The following is a 16,308-nucleotide window of genomic DNA, read 5'->3' as shown; positions in this document are numbered from 1 at the left end:
GTTCGAGAAATGGCTTCTTTCCCGACACCCCTCTCTCCCCCTTCTCGCCATGCTTTCTTCTCCGGACTTGAGGATGCCGGAGCCTGGTTCCGACTCTAAATCCCTTTCTTACCCCGAAATCTCGTCCCGGGCCAGGCCTCTCTGACGCGTTTTCACACTCTCTCTCGGATCTGCGCCTCGAATTTTCCGCCTCCACCTCCGGTGTTCTAGTCTGGACATTCATCCCCTCTTGCCCTCCAGTCTGTTCTGTGGACTGTTTAAAACACACTTTCCTAAGGTACAGCTCTGAGCAATTGCAAACAAAACCCAGCCCAACAAAACAACAAACGAAATGGCCCCCAGTGCCTTGTCTATCACATACACACTTCTTAGCTTCTACGTGGCTGCGCAAACCTCTTTAACCTTAATGAATGAACACATTCTTCAGTTTATTCATTCAACAGTAGTTTTGGAGATTAGCCGAGTTGTCTAATGGGGAAGCACAGGGAGCGAGAGTCTGGGACCCAGCTTTGCTTGTCTTCTCGTTCTTCCGGAGCCTGGTTGCTTCGTTTTCCCGATTTTCTGTAAGACATTTATTTTGTTCAATAATTCCTCTGCCCCGTGAGGCCGCTTGAGTGGAATCAGAGAACAGAGTTACACCAAGTAAGTGTGACTCATCCAGAACCAGGCTTGGGGGATAGCGCCTTCCAGTTGGGGCTGCCCTTGGCGACGGCTCCCCGGGCTCATGCTGAAATAGAGCCATTACACAAGTAGGTTTTCAGGCAGAGGAGGGAGCGCTCGGGAAGGACAGCAGGCAAAAGGAGCTCTGGCAGAGTGCGTCACACTGAAGGGCCGGAGCAGACACCGGGCTGAGGACCAGCGAGGAGCGAGGGCTGGCGAGCTGATGGCGAGGTCTGGAGGAGGGGAGGCTGGTCAGGGGATAGATGGGGGCTTCCACGGCGCAGGGGCATTCTCGATGCAACCTGAGCTCTGTGCAGGGTTGGGTAGGGCCTGACATGGGCACAGTAGAGTGTGACGAATGTAATAACAGGGCTGCGACCAAGGTGCAGGACAGCGCCAGGAAGGAAATGAGTGGTTAACTCTGAGAGGAGGGAGGAAGGCGTCCGGGAGAGAGGGGGGCAGGGAAAGCATCATGGAGAAAGCGATGCTTGAGCTGGATGTTGAAGGATGAGGTGGATGTTCACGATGACAGACTCTGGAACTGGAGTGGGGGCTCAAAATTCGAATCCCTTTCTCATCTCTGGGCCTTTGCACACCTGTTGGATCTGTCTGCAGCAGCCTTTCTCACCTCATCTGTCTTAGCTGGCCTGGGCTGCCACACCCAAATACCACAGACTGGGGGGCTTCTTCTCACAGTGCTGGAGGCTTCAAGTCCAAGATCAAGGTGCCAGCCGATTCCGTTCCTGGAGAGAGCGTCCTTCCTGGCCTGCACATGGCTGCTTTCTTGCTGATCCTCCTCTTATAAGGCTACAGTCCTACTGACTTAGAGCCCCGCTCTTTGGGCCTCTAATCATTTCATCATTTAGCCATAATTACCTGCTAAACACCGCATCTCTGCCAGGCCAGTCACACTAGGGGTTAGGGCTTCCGCATACGACTTTTGGGGTCTGGAGAGACACAGTCGAGTCTGTAGCATCAAAACCGAGACATCGTCTCCCCTGGGCATTTCTCACCCCGAGACTGGGCCGGACATCTGTGCAAAAACCGAGTTACCATAGCAGCCTGACACTGCCTTCCCTGGAGAGGGCTGCTCCCAATGTGGCCCCTGGTGGCATCTGGGAACATGGCTTTGGGGGCTTGTCACCGTTTCTTCGCCTTCTCTTACTGTGCCTGCGGGTGGCTCCCTGCGCCTCGACCCCACAGCGTGGCTTATGCCGAAGGCCCGCGTTCCTCTCGGGAGTCTGGAATTCTGGGGCCTGCTCGACAGAGTGTGCCATGTGACCAGCCTCCTGCGGGAACCTTGGGCACCCGGCCTCATGAGTTCCCGGCAGACAGAGCGCGCACGACGCCGGAAGCCTTCCACCTGTTGCGCGTCCACCGCACGTTCCGCCCTCGCTCCTTAGTGTGTAATTCTTACCACACTCTAATGTCACTTTGTCCACTGTCCGTCTTCCTCACTGGACTGTAGGCCGCTTGAGGGCAGAGCCAGTGCCCCGCTCCCCGCAGAGACCCCCGCCTTCAGGGCCGCATCGGGCAGTTGCGTCGGGGGGTGGGGGGGAGTGGGGGTGTATGGGTGTGGGTGTGGGGGGGGCTCCTGGGCTCGGCGGTTCCCAAGGCCCCGGCAGCCTCTGGTCTGATGGAGCCCAGCCTAGCTTTTGTGAATGAGCCACTATATAAAGGACGAGGAGGAAGACGATCCAGCCCAGGAGAAGAAAGAGAGACCCTCGGTTCCCATCGAGAAAACCGACTGTGAAGGGAGGCCGGACGGAGGGGCAGCCGGACGGGACCTGGGACCGAGGGAGGACTCGAGGGCGTACGAGGGAGGCCCGAGAAGGTTCCCGGGCTGCGGAGGGGTCATCAGGACAGAAAGCAAACGGACAGGGCTGAGAGGGCACGGGCGACAGCAAGGTCGCAGGGGAGCTAGGGTGGACGGTGCTATTCCAGAGGAGGAAAGGAGCAAACCACGGGCGAGGCTGGGGATGGCACGTAGGCTTAGGGGGGCCACAGAGGGGCCTCCTCCCTGGTACCCCAGTCTCCAGGGTGAGGCTCCTTCCACTGGACCCCGGGCTGGGAGGCTTACCTCTGGGCTGGAGGGGGCTAACCTACGCTCACGCGCAGGCGCCGTGGCCACCCTGTGGCGTCAAGGACCCGCGTCTCCGAGCCCCCCGCGGTGCGAACGGGGTGCTGGACGAGGCCCCCAAAGCCCGCGTGCGCGCCCCTGCCCTCTCCCCGATTAGCTAAGCCGTTTCTAATCCCGAGCTTCAGTCTTCTCATGAGGAAAAGGGGATAATAATTAAGGAGAGAATAAATCTAAAAGGGCCCTTTGAGTGGCCAGGTGTCCTACAGATGTGAATCACTGCTTGCAGCTTCGCGGTGCGCTTGGCAGGCTGCGCTCGGCAGATGTCGGGCGTCATTACCGCGACAGCCCGTCCCTCCCCCTCGCCTCCCGCTGCCTCTGCCCTACTGCGGGCCGCTCGTGGTTCCGTCACGTCCGAGATGGCACCTTCCGAGCAGCCGGGGTGCCCCGTGCGCGGCGCCGGCGCTTAGCTGCTCGCTCTCCTCCAGCGTCTGCCCACGTTTCCAGTTTTCTTCGTGTTCTTCACGCTGATGGTCGGAAACCGTGACAGCCCTCCGCACAGTTATTTTTAGGTCTTCAGCTGCTGTTGGGGTTGAGAAATGTTCTCTTTCCTAATGGCCTGTAGCCGATTGTCGCGTACGCGTCAAATTTCTACTTCAAGGAGGCCACACCGAGTCCGATACCGGTGCGGTTCTGTGATCGGAAGGTGTCATCGAGGCATTCTTAGCGGGTCTCTATCGCTTAATCTCTGTCTAAATTCTTCCCCTTGGAATTCGAGGGGCCCTTCGTGGCTTGATCCCAGCTGTCATTTCGTTATTTCTCTTCGTTCACTTTTCAGCCCGGTCAGGTGGGCTTCTCCCCGGCCCCTTCCGCAGGGCGGGCCTCCCGGCCGGCTCTCACTGGGAAGGCCGTGCTCGTCGTTGGACGCATTGAAATTCTTCTCTGCCAGCTGTGAAATGGTCCCCTTCTCCCCCGCACCCCGTGTGCCACGCCCTGAACCCCAGCCATCCGTCGGGGTTCACGCATGGCGGATCAGGGCCTCTGGGACTTGCTCGGGCCCTGCCGCTGGCCGCTGTTCTGCTCGGTCAGCACCAGGTCACACTTTGAATATCTTCCAGCCTTTAGGACCCCCCGCCCCAGCCTTTCACCTAGTGACTCTTGTTCTTGGCTTCACCTAGGACTCCCCCAGACTCCCCATCCTAGGACTCGGCAGAGGCTCTCCCGCCGCCCGCTGCCCCGCCCCGCCCCACAGGGCTGCCCGCCTCTCCACGGAGCCTGCACGGACGTCATCACCGCGTCGGCCACTTACTCATGCACACGCATCTCTCTCCTGCAGAGACTGCAAGCCCCTTAAGACAGAGGCCGCAGCTCGGTATTTTAAAACCTGTGACGCATAGCACAGTTTGGGCTTCCATCCATGCGTGAACGCGCCAGGGAACAGTGACTCCCGAGCTCAGTTTTTCCCTCTGATCATAAGCGTCAACCTTTCTGTTCTTCTCTACGCTCATACTGTCAGGTCAGGGGGGGTCAACCCTTTATAATAAAGTGTTTTCCTTAGATAGTGCATATATGTGTCTATAGGCGTGCATTTTAATGTTTCCTCTTTAATCGTTATTAAAAAAGCAATACAGGGTTATTATAAAAGATATTAAACAACGCCGAAAGGTTTAAGGTGAAAAGCAAAAGCTACTCATCCACCCTAGACACGCCGCTCCGCCTGCAGCTCCTGAGCTGTCTTCGGTGCTCGTTCGGTTCAGTGTACATGTGGAGTCACGCTGTCCACACTCACTCCCCTTCGCTTTGTTTTTACCTAACGATGCGTCTTGCACAGCTTTTCACATCAGTGCACATATTTCCACCTTCTTCTTACTTCCATTACGGGTACAGTATCAAAGGTCTAATAACGGGCTTTTATTCAAAGACAGTTGGATGGTTTCATTTTTTCCCCCCTAAGAAATATTCCAGCTACGGGTGTAGCTGAGGAGACGCTCTCGGAAGTCGAATCCATGGTTTGCAGAACATGAGCAGTTACGATTTCGACACATGTTGCAAAATTGCCCCTCAAGAGTTAATAGTGTTTTTAATTAAAAAATTGTTTTCTAAGGGACAGTCGACATACGACGTTATATTAGTCTCGGGTGTACGGCATAGCGGTGAGACATCTATAAACTTTCCAAGCGACCCCCGTGATAAGTCTTGCGCCTGAGACCGTATGTAGCTGTTACAATATTAGCGAATGCGTTCCTAAGAGTTAATAGTTTTTGATGGTTCTTAGGTCTGTGAATCAGCAAGTCCGTCGAGAACAAAACATCGAATGGACACAGAGGAGTTAAATTCTTGTGTTTCAGTCCAGACGTGGGGCACTTCTGGAGCCGGGCTGGTTCCTCTCCTTAGGGAGCCCCCCTCCCACCCAGTGCGTCCCCGCCACCTGGCCAACCGTCCTGTTGCTTAGTCAGCCTCCCAGCCCCACAAACAGCAACGACCTGTTTCTCAGTCAGCTTCCCGCTCTCAGCTGCCGTTTCCCAATTGTGATCCCGAGCATGGCCTCTCCTTGCGGTTTGTGGAGGCGGAGGGGTGCTGTTTAGAGGAAGAGGAGAGCAAACGCCCTCCTAGAGCAAGACGGGCTGAATTTTAAGTGGCAAAATTAAAGCACAAAAGAAAGCGAGTTAAAGAGGCTCGCGGTGTGGGCATGGGAAGCTTATTCAGTCAGTAAACATTTGTGGAGTTCCCACCTGTGCCTGTTCAGTGCCCCAGGGCACAAAGTGGGTGCGTATAGGGTGCCTGCCGGGGGCCTCCTGTTCTGGCCCCCTCATCGGGAGTAGAAGGGGACCCCTGTTTACTTCCACTTCTGGGTTTTACTTCCTGTGGAGGAAGGCCCACTGCTCTGTCCCTCCCCTCTGAGCCAGGGTAGTCAGTCAGAGACCTGGCTGTGGACAGGAAATTGTAAGGGTTTTTATGATCTCAATGGAAAAATTACATTTGCTCCTGCAGGATATGGGGCCTGGAGCCACTACCCAGGAAGTGACTCAGGAACATGCTGTCTGAGTTGCGGCTTTATCTCCAAAGAGCTCATGGGCGGGTCTGTGGGTGGGTCCTTGAGTGGAGCCGCCTGGGCTCGCAGGACCCAGCTGAGGGTGGTGGGGGAGTGGGGTCACGGGAGGGGTGCCCGGCTCTGTTAGTCATATCTGGAGTATATTTTTTTAAAGTTACTGTTCCTTTATTATTTATTTGTTCAGTATGTGCTTGTCAAGGACCTACGAGTGCCAAGCCCTCTTCTAGGGAGTGAGTGTGTGTGTGTGGGGGGGGAGGCGGGGGGTCAGCCAGGAACAAAACAAAGGCCCTGCGCTCATGGGCGTCACGCCACACACATGAACTTGTGTACATGGCGTAGAGACGTAGAGACCACAGACAGGGAAAAAAAAAAATGGAAGGAAGGAGGGCAAGGATTCTCTCACCCAGGTGAATTGTTCAGTGTGCGTTCTTCCTGATGCGTGTGCCATGCACGTATGAACATCCATACGTTACTTAAAAGTCGGGTAAAACTTGATCATTTAAACATAACTATACACTGCGAATGCCTTTTCGTGTGGGTAGATAGTCTCTACCTCATCACTTGTAATGGCTGCGTGGTATCACTGAAGTCTATCTGACCGGGGTTTACAGGCCAAAGCATCTGACCCCTAACTGTCAAAGATCAACAGTAAGATCGGATTCGTTGGTCGGGGTGCTGGTTGTTGGGGTGCTGGTTCTCAGGGCTTCGGTGTGTGTAAGACGCGCCTTGAGAACTTGTTAACGATTCAAATTCTTAGGCTCCAGACTCAGACTCTAGTTCAAGAGGTCACAAAACCGCATTTTAACAATGCTCACTCACGGCCAGGGGATTACGAGGTAGGGGGTCCCTGAGCCCACTGTGAGGATCTTTGGTGTGACTTAAACATAGCGTATGCAGTGGTCACTCCCTTCTCACCTCGCGGGGTCTTGGGAGTTAGGTGGTTCCGGCTACTAGATATTTAAGAGAAGGAGTCAGAGGGTTCAGCTCCCAGGGTCTTAGAACAAAGGAATCGCGGCGGGAACATCACCCATCTATCCGTAAGGGGTCTGCGTTTCAGAACTGTGCAGCACCCTCCGCCCTACCACCTCGGTTACCGGGGAGCACGAGAAGGGGACAATCTCCTGTCCATTTGGCATTCTCAGAAGGGACGCGGAAGTGACCCGTCGCTGCCAGCCCGGGCGGGGCGGTGACGTGCGGCCCCCTCCCGGCACGGATCTGCCCAGGACATTGCAGGCCGCGTCCACACGGTGGCGCGCAAGCCCCGGGCGTGCGGTCCGCAGGCCCACGTGGTCTAGCGCCGCTTTTTCTAGAAGGCTGAGTACCCGGCGGCTGACAGCTGTTTCGTGGGTAAAGGGGACTCCGGCCAGCAGCTGGGACAGGGTTTGAGCGGGAACAGGGAGAGACCCAGGGCCTCTCCGGGTATACAGGATTCGTGCATTAGAGTGACCGTGACTGCTGAGCGCCTGCCCTACAGGTGGCTAGATGTCGGGGTGCAGGTGGAGAATAAGATACAGGGCCCTCGCCCCCAGGTCCTGGCCTGATGGGTTGGCATAGCTAGTGTGGTCATGGGAGACCGGGGTCACTCGGAGCTGTAATGGACTCGATTCATTCTCTGAAGCGCACCCCGCAGGACGCGGCCCGTTCGGAGGTGATGGGCGGGGCCTTTAAGAGGCGCGACATCGTGATTGGCAGGAAGGGACGGGTCGCTAACATCCGTGGCGAGAACGGACCTTCCGACCGTGAAATCGCCAAGAAGGAGAGAGAAGTTCGTGCTGGTTTTGCCGTCGCATCCGCAACTGCGCAAGTGATGGGCGCAGCGCGTGAGAGGCGCTTGGTTACGATGGAAAAGGTGTGAGGCTTGGGGGTGGGAGACCGGAACAGGAAACCTGGCCGGGCTGATGACGACGTGTCCCCCCGGAAAGCACTGAGGCCGTGTGAAGGCTTCAGCAAGGGGTCCCCTGGACCCAGGGGCACCCAGCCGCTTACTGCATGCGAGAGATGGCTGCGGTGTTTTTAGAGAGAGGGAAACAAACCACATTCCCATAACTTATTACAGTACGTTGCTCTGATTGTCCTATCTTATTATTAGTTATTGTTCTTAATCTCTTACTGTGCCTAATTTATAAATTAAACTTTATCGTAGCTATGTACGTACAGGAAAAAACATGGAGTATATCCAGGGTTCGGTGCTATCTGTGATTTCAGGAGTCCACTGGGGTCTTGGAGCATGTGCCCCGCAGATATTGGTCTTATCTTACTATTATGACCTTTGCTTTATTTGTTTGTTTGCATTTATACGTTATTTTGTTCCTCCTTTAATTTTTAAACCGAGTGGCTTTGCTTTAGAGGCCTCCTTCATTGCAGTATGTAGCTGGACTTGATTTTACTTTTTTTTTTCCGACTCCAGTAGGTGAATCTGAATATTAATACAGACATTACTAAATGAATCGATGAAGAGCATGTTTTCTGAATGAGAGCAAACCCTGTTTTAGAGGCTGTGACGATGACGCTTCATCTTAGTTTTCGATTGAAGAGTGATGAATTTTAAAAAATGTACAAGAAAACCGAGGAGGAATCGGTGCTTGCTGATTATTTATTAATTTTTGATAAGCTTTATAATTTGAATATGCAAGCCCTTTAGATAAGCCTTGAAAGTTATGATTCATTAATGTTAAAATCATAGGGCCATTGGAAGATATCATGCAACGTTTAATTTTTTTTTTCCACTATAAGCCATTCCCCAAAAATGTAAGAGTCCCAGAAACCAAAAGTTGAGGGATTCTACCTATCGTAGATCATAGCCAGATGTCAAAAGTTTATGGAGAAAGAAAAAGCCAAGAAAACCAAACCAACCGGGCCAGCCAACTGGGGAGGCGGGGCTTCTTGGAGTACCCAGAAGGGACTTTGAAATGTCATCAGGGGAGCCGAGCTCATGGGAGGCCCCTCCCCCCCCACATGTGTGGCTGCCGGACGCCAGGCGTGAGAGGGCTTTTGCTGCTGGTCGTCGGCACAGTCTTGGTGCAGATGTTTTCCTTCTGGATCCCTAACTGGGGACCAGCTGCAGCTTCCTCCACCCCTGCGCCCTAACCCTAAACGTCTCCAACCCTGTGTAAGCGAGCCCATTTCTCATATTTCCTGTTTCAGATGGGTCTCATAAGTGATAGCATAGGCAGTTTCCTTTCTGTCTGTGATAAAAGAATACTTCACGGGTAATGGGCCCAATTTTTCTAGTGGATGCTGGTTTCTGAGGATCTAGAGTTCCAAGCTCAGATGTTTCCTGCCTGGGAAAATGCCTCCGGTCTTGTCCTTCAGCCCCTGCTCTTCCCCCAGATAAGCCACTTCCTGTTCCCTCTCGTTGTTGCACCTAAGGTGGCCTCATCCCTTCTCCGCCCTCCTACCTCTTGTCTCCCATCACTCCTGGGTTCCGGTCTCATGTCTGTTCCTTGGCGTCCCCCTTCATTCTTGGCTTGCGGGCTCCGGTCTCTCACTGGGCATCTTACATTGTGTCTTAGTACTGGGGTGTGGTCTCCGTCTTGGAATTCTTCTCACTGTCTTGGAGCTGGTCTCTGCTCCCCACCTGGGCTTCTGCCATCATCCCTTGATGCTGGAGTTTCGTCTCTCACTTAGCGTCTGTCTCTCGTCACCTGTGGGAGCTGATCTTTGCCCCCTCATCTGGTGTCTCATCATTCCTGGGGTGTGGGCTCAGGTCTCTGACATCTCCCTTGAAGACTCTTCATTCCTCGGCATTGGGATCTGGTTTCTTCCAACATCACAGGACTCAGGGATCAGGTGTCTCAACAAAACAAAAATAGCTTTTGCAATGAGGCATTCCAGCATTCGACTCAATCACATTTCATTCTTTTTGAATTCGCGTAGGACACTTTCATATGCATAGTCAGAGGCCCCCAGGCATGGGCTCAAATGTCTCCTGGCTACCAAATGAGGGGCAGGAAGGCCCAAGTCCCTGGCTCGCATGCCACCCACCCATGGGACCCTGAGGAGCCGGTCGCCCTGTGTGTCTGAGGGCAGGGGCCTGGCTTTCTGCGGCCATCAGCTGCCATCGTCAGGGTGATTAATAACAGTGATACAAATAGTCATAATTCCCGCTTTGAAAAGCCTTTCTTGTGTTACTGCCTTTCCGCCGCGTGGTGACTCAGCCTTCGGCAGCCAGACTTGCTCCTGGGGGTTTCGTGGGGCTGCGGCTGGCGGCTGGACCTTCTCTGCGGAGTTCGGCTCCTCCAGGTCCCGGGGGCTGCTCGTTCCCCTCCCCTCCCTCTCTCTCCTCGATTCCTGGGCGTCTGTTTCGTCTGTTCCTTTCGCCTTCCCCTCCTCTTCGCTTTTCAGTCTCTCTCTTTCTCGTTGTCCCTGTGTCTCTGTGCCTCGTCTTTCCTTCTGTCTCTTCAGTCTTCACACCCCATTCATTCCAGAATATCTGAGCTCTCCAGCCCTGTCAGGCTCCTTGTCCAGCCTCTCAATCACAAACCTATTATTCTCTATCAGGGAAATGAAAGCAAAGCATCGAGAACTGGTATGTCCAGCTCTTGCCATCGGAAGGGGAGATGACGTTACCCGGTGCCACTCTGCTTGCCTCGGAGACGGCCTCCCGGTCGGGCAGCGGGGGAGCTGGGCTTCAGCGGGGTCAGGGTCATGCTTTTCCCACCCGATGTCGCCCACGGCGCCTCTGTGAGGAGGACATTTTCTGGCCCAGAGCCCATGGCCAAAAAATGTAACGATGGCTTCTGCCGTGACGGCCTTCTGGTGGTGGCCATGGCCCCTCAGCCTGGAGGCCTGTGCGTGGCTCTGCCTGGGAGAAGCTCGTGAGAGGAGACCACAGGGCATCTCGCGGTGCCAGGCACCCTGTGGGAGACACTTGGTGACAGCGGGAGCCATTGATGGGGCGGGGGTGGGGCTGCCCCGTGCCGGTTCTGACTCTGCTGCTGGGCAGCCTCGGGCTCTCTCGGAGCCTCGGCAGGGATTTGGGTGACGGCCGTCCCCTCCGGGTGTGTCGCCGCGTCACCGTGCGGCCCAGGGAAATGCCGCATCGAGGTGTGTTGTCAGCTCATCCGGGGAGAGCTCTGTACAAATCCCAGTTATTAGGTTTATTGTGGGGCTCGGCGAGATGAAACGCGCGGGCTTTGTCCCATCTGAACGAGGCTTCTTTAAGCACACGAAGGCCAGTAATTACAGACATTCAACACCTCCCGCCAACGCGGGCACCGGCACGACTGCGCCGGGCGCGAGGCGGACTCCGAGTTCTCAGTCAAGCGTGTCTCGATCAGAAAGTGGAAACATCCAGAAAACTCCGGGCCTCTGCATCCTTCTTGTAAGCAGGTGACAAACCCAGTGACCAAAGAATAGAGAGTTTAACTGATTTGCCTTATGTATTGAGACTTGTTTCTGAAACTACGATTGTTAAGGATTTTATTTTATTTGTTTATTATTTATTTATTTTTTGTTTTTTTATGCCTACAGCACCTGGTCTTCCTAGGTGGTCTCCCATCCAAGTACTAACCAGGCCCAACCCTGCTTAGCTTCCAAGATCAGACGAGATCGGGCACGTTCAGGGTGGCGTGGCCGTAGACTGATTGTTAAGGATTTTAAATAAGACCCAAATCAGTACGGGGTATGATTTAATTTCTCATGATTCAAGTGTATTGCGTAACTGTGGATCTCAAAGTAATTTTCCCTTATACACAAATATGGTATACATTCTTGATTCTCGAAAGTAGTTAAAACATCACGATGCAATTGAAGACTTCTCCGACCGAGTGCGGCCTGCCCTTGCATGCGGCTCAGCTGGGCGGGTCGGGCGGCGTGAGGTTTAAGCACGAGGGGATTCCGGTCGGCCTGGGAAACTGGCCTCCACCTGCCCTGTTTGAGGCTTTGATCAAGGGCCACTATTCAGTACCGGTACCTGCAGTGGGTGTGTCCCAGTCCCTGGCAGCAGCCAGGTGCGCTCCCTGACTCAGCGTGGTGTCTCCTGGGGGAAGTTGGGCTGCAGGACGAGGCGGCCTCTGTGGAGCTGTTTACTTCAGACCATTCTGTCTTTGGTTTGGTTCCTGTTTAGATGTATGGACCCGGAAGCTGAATGTTCCCCTGGGGACTGAAGAGCGACGTAAGCGGCTGTACCCTGAGTCCAGGGGCCACCTTATCGACGTGGACGGGGCTGCGGGGAGCTGAGGCTGGGAAGGCAGGAGGCCGGTGGCCAGCCCTGGCGCTGGCCTGTGTGCACCCCTCTCGCACCACAGAATGGAGGGCCCTGACACTTCCTTCCCTGCAAGGGACAAATACAGCAGCGGGCCAGGTGCCACAGAGTGCACACGCCCACACAGAGCCAAGGGGTCCGCGCTGAGCGTGAAGCAGAGGGAGGCTTTTCCACACGAGGCGACGAGCCTGGCGCAGGCTGTGTGGGCTCTTTATCTCTTGGGGCCCACTCTTACGTGGCTGAGGGGGTGGTCACAGCCTGCAGGCGTGAGGCTGCCTTTCCCAGGAGGGCTAGGTGACCTTGGGCGAGTCACTTCCCTTCTCTGGGTCTCGCTCAGCCTTTCTGCGGACTATGAGCTGACGTCCACTTATGGCGTTCAGGAACACCCAGGAAGGGGTTCCTAGCCGGTGTCCAGCACGAGCTGGTGAACTTCCTGAGAGTTTATGCGACATTTTATTTATTTATTTATTAATTATTATTTACGCCGACAGCACCTGGTCTTCCTAGGTGGTCTCCCATCCAAGTACTAACCAGGCCCAACCCTGCTTGGCTTCCGAGATCAGACGGGATCGGGCACGTTCAGGGTGGCATGGCCGTAGACCTTGGACCGTGGCTCCAGGGGGCGCGAACCCAGGACCTTCTGCGTGTAAAGCAGACGTGCTCACCGCTGCACTATGGAACCACGTCCTATGCAACATTTTTAACAGATGCACTAGCGGAAGCAGAGGTGATTCAGGGAAGTCCCTCTTCCAAGGACACGCCGTGAGTGGGCGGGTCGCAGCCTGGGCACAGTCCGACCCCCGAGGCCCCGCCCTTGACCGCCACCCCGCTCCGCCCGTGTCCCTCACTTCCTCACCCCTTACCTGCTTCTCTCTCGGCATTTCGAGGACAAAGCATGGATTGTTCTTCGCTTTGTCTTGGTGACCAGCAGGAGCGACGCTCCTGGAATGGTGCAGACAAGTGGTTTGTGGGCCAGGGATCTCCAAGGCTGGAGCCTCCCCGCCTGGCCGTGCTGTATGGTAATCGGTCACGAAGACGTGCCGCCTTCTCAGCGACGGCGCCAGGGCCGTCCACCTAAACCAGGTTCCACAATGTTCTTCTCTCCTGGCGCCAGGTGATTTTCTACATTCCCGGAAAATCTGATGAGCAGAAAAGAAGGCTTCGGCCTATAGTTATGATTTCATTAGCTTTGTTACTTATCATAAAAGTAGTAGGAGTTGGTTCGGGATGATGATGGGCTGAGGAAATGTATTTCCTTAAGGTCCCTCCTGGAATCCTCTAAAACAAAAACATATGAAAAGCAAAAAAGAAACTGGAATTAGGGGCAGAACTGGAGGAGAAGCGTGACTGAGTTTTAACACATTTACGGAAGTCGAAAAGTGGACGGGGGAACATTTACGATGGAAGCAAGTGGGGAAGGGCACAGCCCAGGTGTGTTCCGAAGGTGCGGTGCAGGTAAAGGCCGTGAGAACCCGGAGAAGCTCCGGACTCAGAATCAGCAGGCATCGCGGGGCGGGGATGAGAAGCGAGGCTTCAAACGGAAGTCAGTAGAAAGTCCGCGTAAGGAGCTTCCGGCTCAGAGGTCATTCCCACCTCCCTCTCCCCCCTTAAAGCACAGAGCATGGACTTCTTCCTAGCAAAACCCCGGTGGCTCTTTCCCCAAAGACATGGAACGAATTTCTCAGGAGGGCTAAGTGCAGATCTGTTGAGAACAGGACTCTATCTTATTTCCATTTTATCCTCGGAATCTGTTAAGAGTATCTGGACTATAGTTGGGTGCTCTGTCAGAATCCCAAGTCACTGTCTCTGTTTTCAAGGTATTTAGAATCTAGTTGGGCAGATGAAGCAAGATTAAAGCCGGCTAAGGCAGAGCATTGTGATCAATTAATGAGCAGTTAAGATAATGGACATTTTAGAACCTTAATGAAGAGAGAGAGCATGTGTGTCAGGGGATTAGGAATGTTTTTCGGGAAGAGGAGAGACTCCTCCCAGGAGTTTTAAATGGAGTGGAAATTGTCCAGGTGGGCAGGAAGGAGAGAGGCATTTCAAATAGATAAAATTATTCCGATAAGTCTTTGAAGTGAGGACAATCAGAAGACGTTCTAATGACAGCACGTAGATAGGTTTGACCATGTGGTTGGCTCTGGGGCCGTTGGCCAGCGTGTGAAAGGTGGGTTGTCTCTAGAACATGCAGGGCCTGCATTTAAAACGGAAGACCTTACGCTTCATCTTGCAGAAAATACCACACATTTTTTTTTTAAAAAGGGGAATAATAACAAATAGAAATCAGATTTTTTAAAAAAGTTTTTGTTATTCGAGTGCCTGCCACGGATATCCTGAGTGTTCAGAAAATGATAACCTATTCAGAAATCAATTTTTGGGTTAGGTTCAGATTATCACGTGTGACTGTCAGCTCTTTGCTAACGAGAGAAACGTGCTTGTTACCTATTACACAGATTATAATCTTCAGCAGATCACAGTCCTGGTGCAAACTGCAGCATTGCTGAAGAAACTCGTAATTACTATGACCGGATGAAAATATTAGCCATGTGTAATTAGTACAGAAGATGGAGTGGAGATGGGTTCGTAGTTAAACGAATGGCCACCGACTGTCAGTTTGAGTGGAACCAAGTTCTAGGACTTTGTTTTCTCCCCGGAGAAGAATGGGAGCGATTAGATGCATCGTGAAGTTCATAAATCGGAGAGGGAATGGTCTTTGACAGCACCAAGATCTCAGGAGATGGGGTTAGGGTGCGGGTCTTCTCTCTCGATGGATAAACCTGGGATGATAGAAAGGTGCTCTGGAGAGGAATTTGAGAGACAAATGGAGTGAAGTTAGGTCTAATTGGCTAGAAAGGGAAGATCTTTGAACCCAGAACGAGGGTCTGGTGATAACTTTCTCCAGTTAATTCTTTTCCCCGTTTTCTGTGAGCTAAAGGTAGAAATTAGAGTGAGGGGGTCTTTGAGTTGCTTTAAAAGTTTCAGCTGAACAAGCTGAATGTTAAAGTCATTTTTTTTTCCAGTCCTGAGAATAACCTTGGTGAGAGCTATTCCAGTCTCATAGTTTGAAATATGAAACAGTGGAGGCCCAGAAAGCTTACGTGGCTTGCACGAGGGCACGCAGACAGTAAAGCGGAGCAACAGGCCAGAATGGCTACTTCACCACTGTATGGAAACTGCCTAGCATGCCGGGCACGTAGCAGGAGCTCAGTACATATTTGTTGAATGAACGAGGAAATGAACCCCAGGCTTCTTGTTCCTTGTATCATTCTTTCCATAGAAACTATGACAGATTTAACAAGAAAGAGTGTCTTTGGGCAACCAGGACAGGCTTGTACAATGTCACAGGGTAAAGGTCATTACGATACAGATAGATTTCCATAGCAACATTATCTCACCTTCCATGGCGTATTAGGTCGCTAGGGCTGTGGTAATAAGTTGCCACAGACTGGATGTCTTTTTTCTCGCAATTCTGGAGGCCAGAGGGCTAAGATCAAGGTGTCGGTAGGGTTTGTTTCTTCTGAACGAAAGGGAAGGGATCTGTCCCGCACCTCTACCCTTGGCTTGTGGACGGCTGTCTTCCTGTGTCTTCACGTCGTCTTCCCTTTAGACGTGTCTGTGTCTGAATTTTCTCTTCTCATAAGGACACCATTCATTTTGGATTAGGGCTCACCTCATGATCTCATTTTAATTATCCATGTAAATATTATATCTCCTATATTCTATTTAAATACTGCATCTCTTATATTCTACTATATTCTAAGGCACTGAGGGTCAGGACTTCAATGTATGAACTTAAGGGAGGACAGATCAGTTTTTCCATATTACACTCTCAACCCCATTTCTCAGCAGCAGCCAGGGTGAAATACCAGAGCTCTTAGTTTATACTTAAACAGCCAATTCCCCAACGGCCTCGAGATTCTGCCCATGCTTTGCATTATCCAGGTGGAGCAGGGTTGGCCTGCCAGCATGTCTCCTTTCGGCATGCTGAAGGAACAGCCACAGGGCATGGGCTAGCTGACTTTTTTCTTTTTTTAAAAACAAACCAAACCAAAACAAAAACCAAAAACCTCTGTGTTATTATCACTGCGATGAAACGATACTTTCTTCTTTGGAAATTGGTTCTTTCCTCATCTTAGAAAGTGCTATGAGCAGTCTGAAGGGCTTTGATTGTTTTTGCCATGATTATTATGGTCGAACTGTAGTTTTAGATGATGAGTGTATTTCAGGAGTATCCTGGGGCTGACATTTATAAGGAGGCTCTGAAATGTGTGCACATTGAGAGGATCCTGAGGAAAGCCGGTGAGGCTCTTC

The 16,308-nt window shown here is 52.7% G+C and overlaps 1 protein-coding gene and 2 non-coding genes across 3 annotated transcripts in view; all 3 read right to left on the bottom strand.

The window, feature by feature from the left end:
- S100A11 (S100 calcium binding protein A11) overlaps positions 1-5,565 on the bottom strand; it is an 11,317-nt gene extending 5,752 nt beyond the window's left edge. The window contains exons 1-2 of the mRNA XM_039849602.1: positions 5,470-5,565; positions 113-253 (exon numbers count right to left, since the gene is read on the bottom strand). Coding sequence (XP_039705536.1) covers positions 113-253; positions 5,470-5,550 — 222 coding nt within the window. The 5' untranslated portion in view covers positions 5,551-5,565. The remainder of the gene's footprint in view (positions 1-112; positions 254-5,469) is intronic.
- A 5,687-nt stretch (positions 5,566-11,252) lies between these two features.
- On the bottom strand, positions 11,253-11,371 carry LOC120592292 (5S ribosomal RNA). Its single transcript, XR_005650092.1, has one exon. It is a non-coding gene; the product is annotated as a 5S ribosomal RNA (ribosomal RNA).
- A 1,105-nt stretch (positions 11,372-12,476) lies between these two features.
- On the bottom strand, positions 12,477-12,595 carry LOC120592273 (5S ribosomal RNA). Its single transcript, XR_005650089.1, has one exon. It is a non-coding gene; the product is annotated as a 5S ribosomal RNA (ribosomal RNA).
- Between the last annotated feature and the right edge of the window lie 3,713 nt (positions 12,596-16,308).

This window comes from Pteropus medius, unplaced genomic scaffold (assembly GCF_902729225.1).
Source record: "Pteropus medius unplaced genomic scaffold, Ma_sr-lr_union100, whole genome shotgun sequence".
Classification (NCBI taxonomy): Eukaryota; Metazoa; Chordata; class Mammalia; order Chiroptera; family Pteropodidae; genus Pteropus; species Pteropus medius.
The sequence above is the reverse complement of the archived record's forward strand: the minus strand, read 5'-3'. Positions and strand labels throughout refer to the sequence as shown.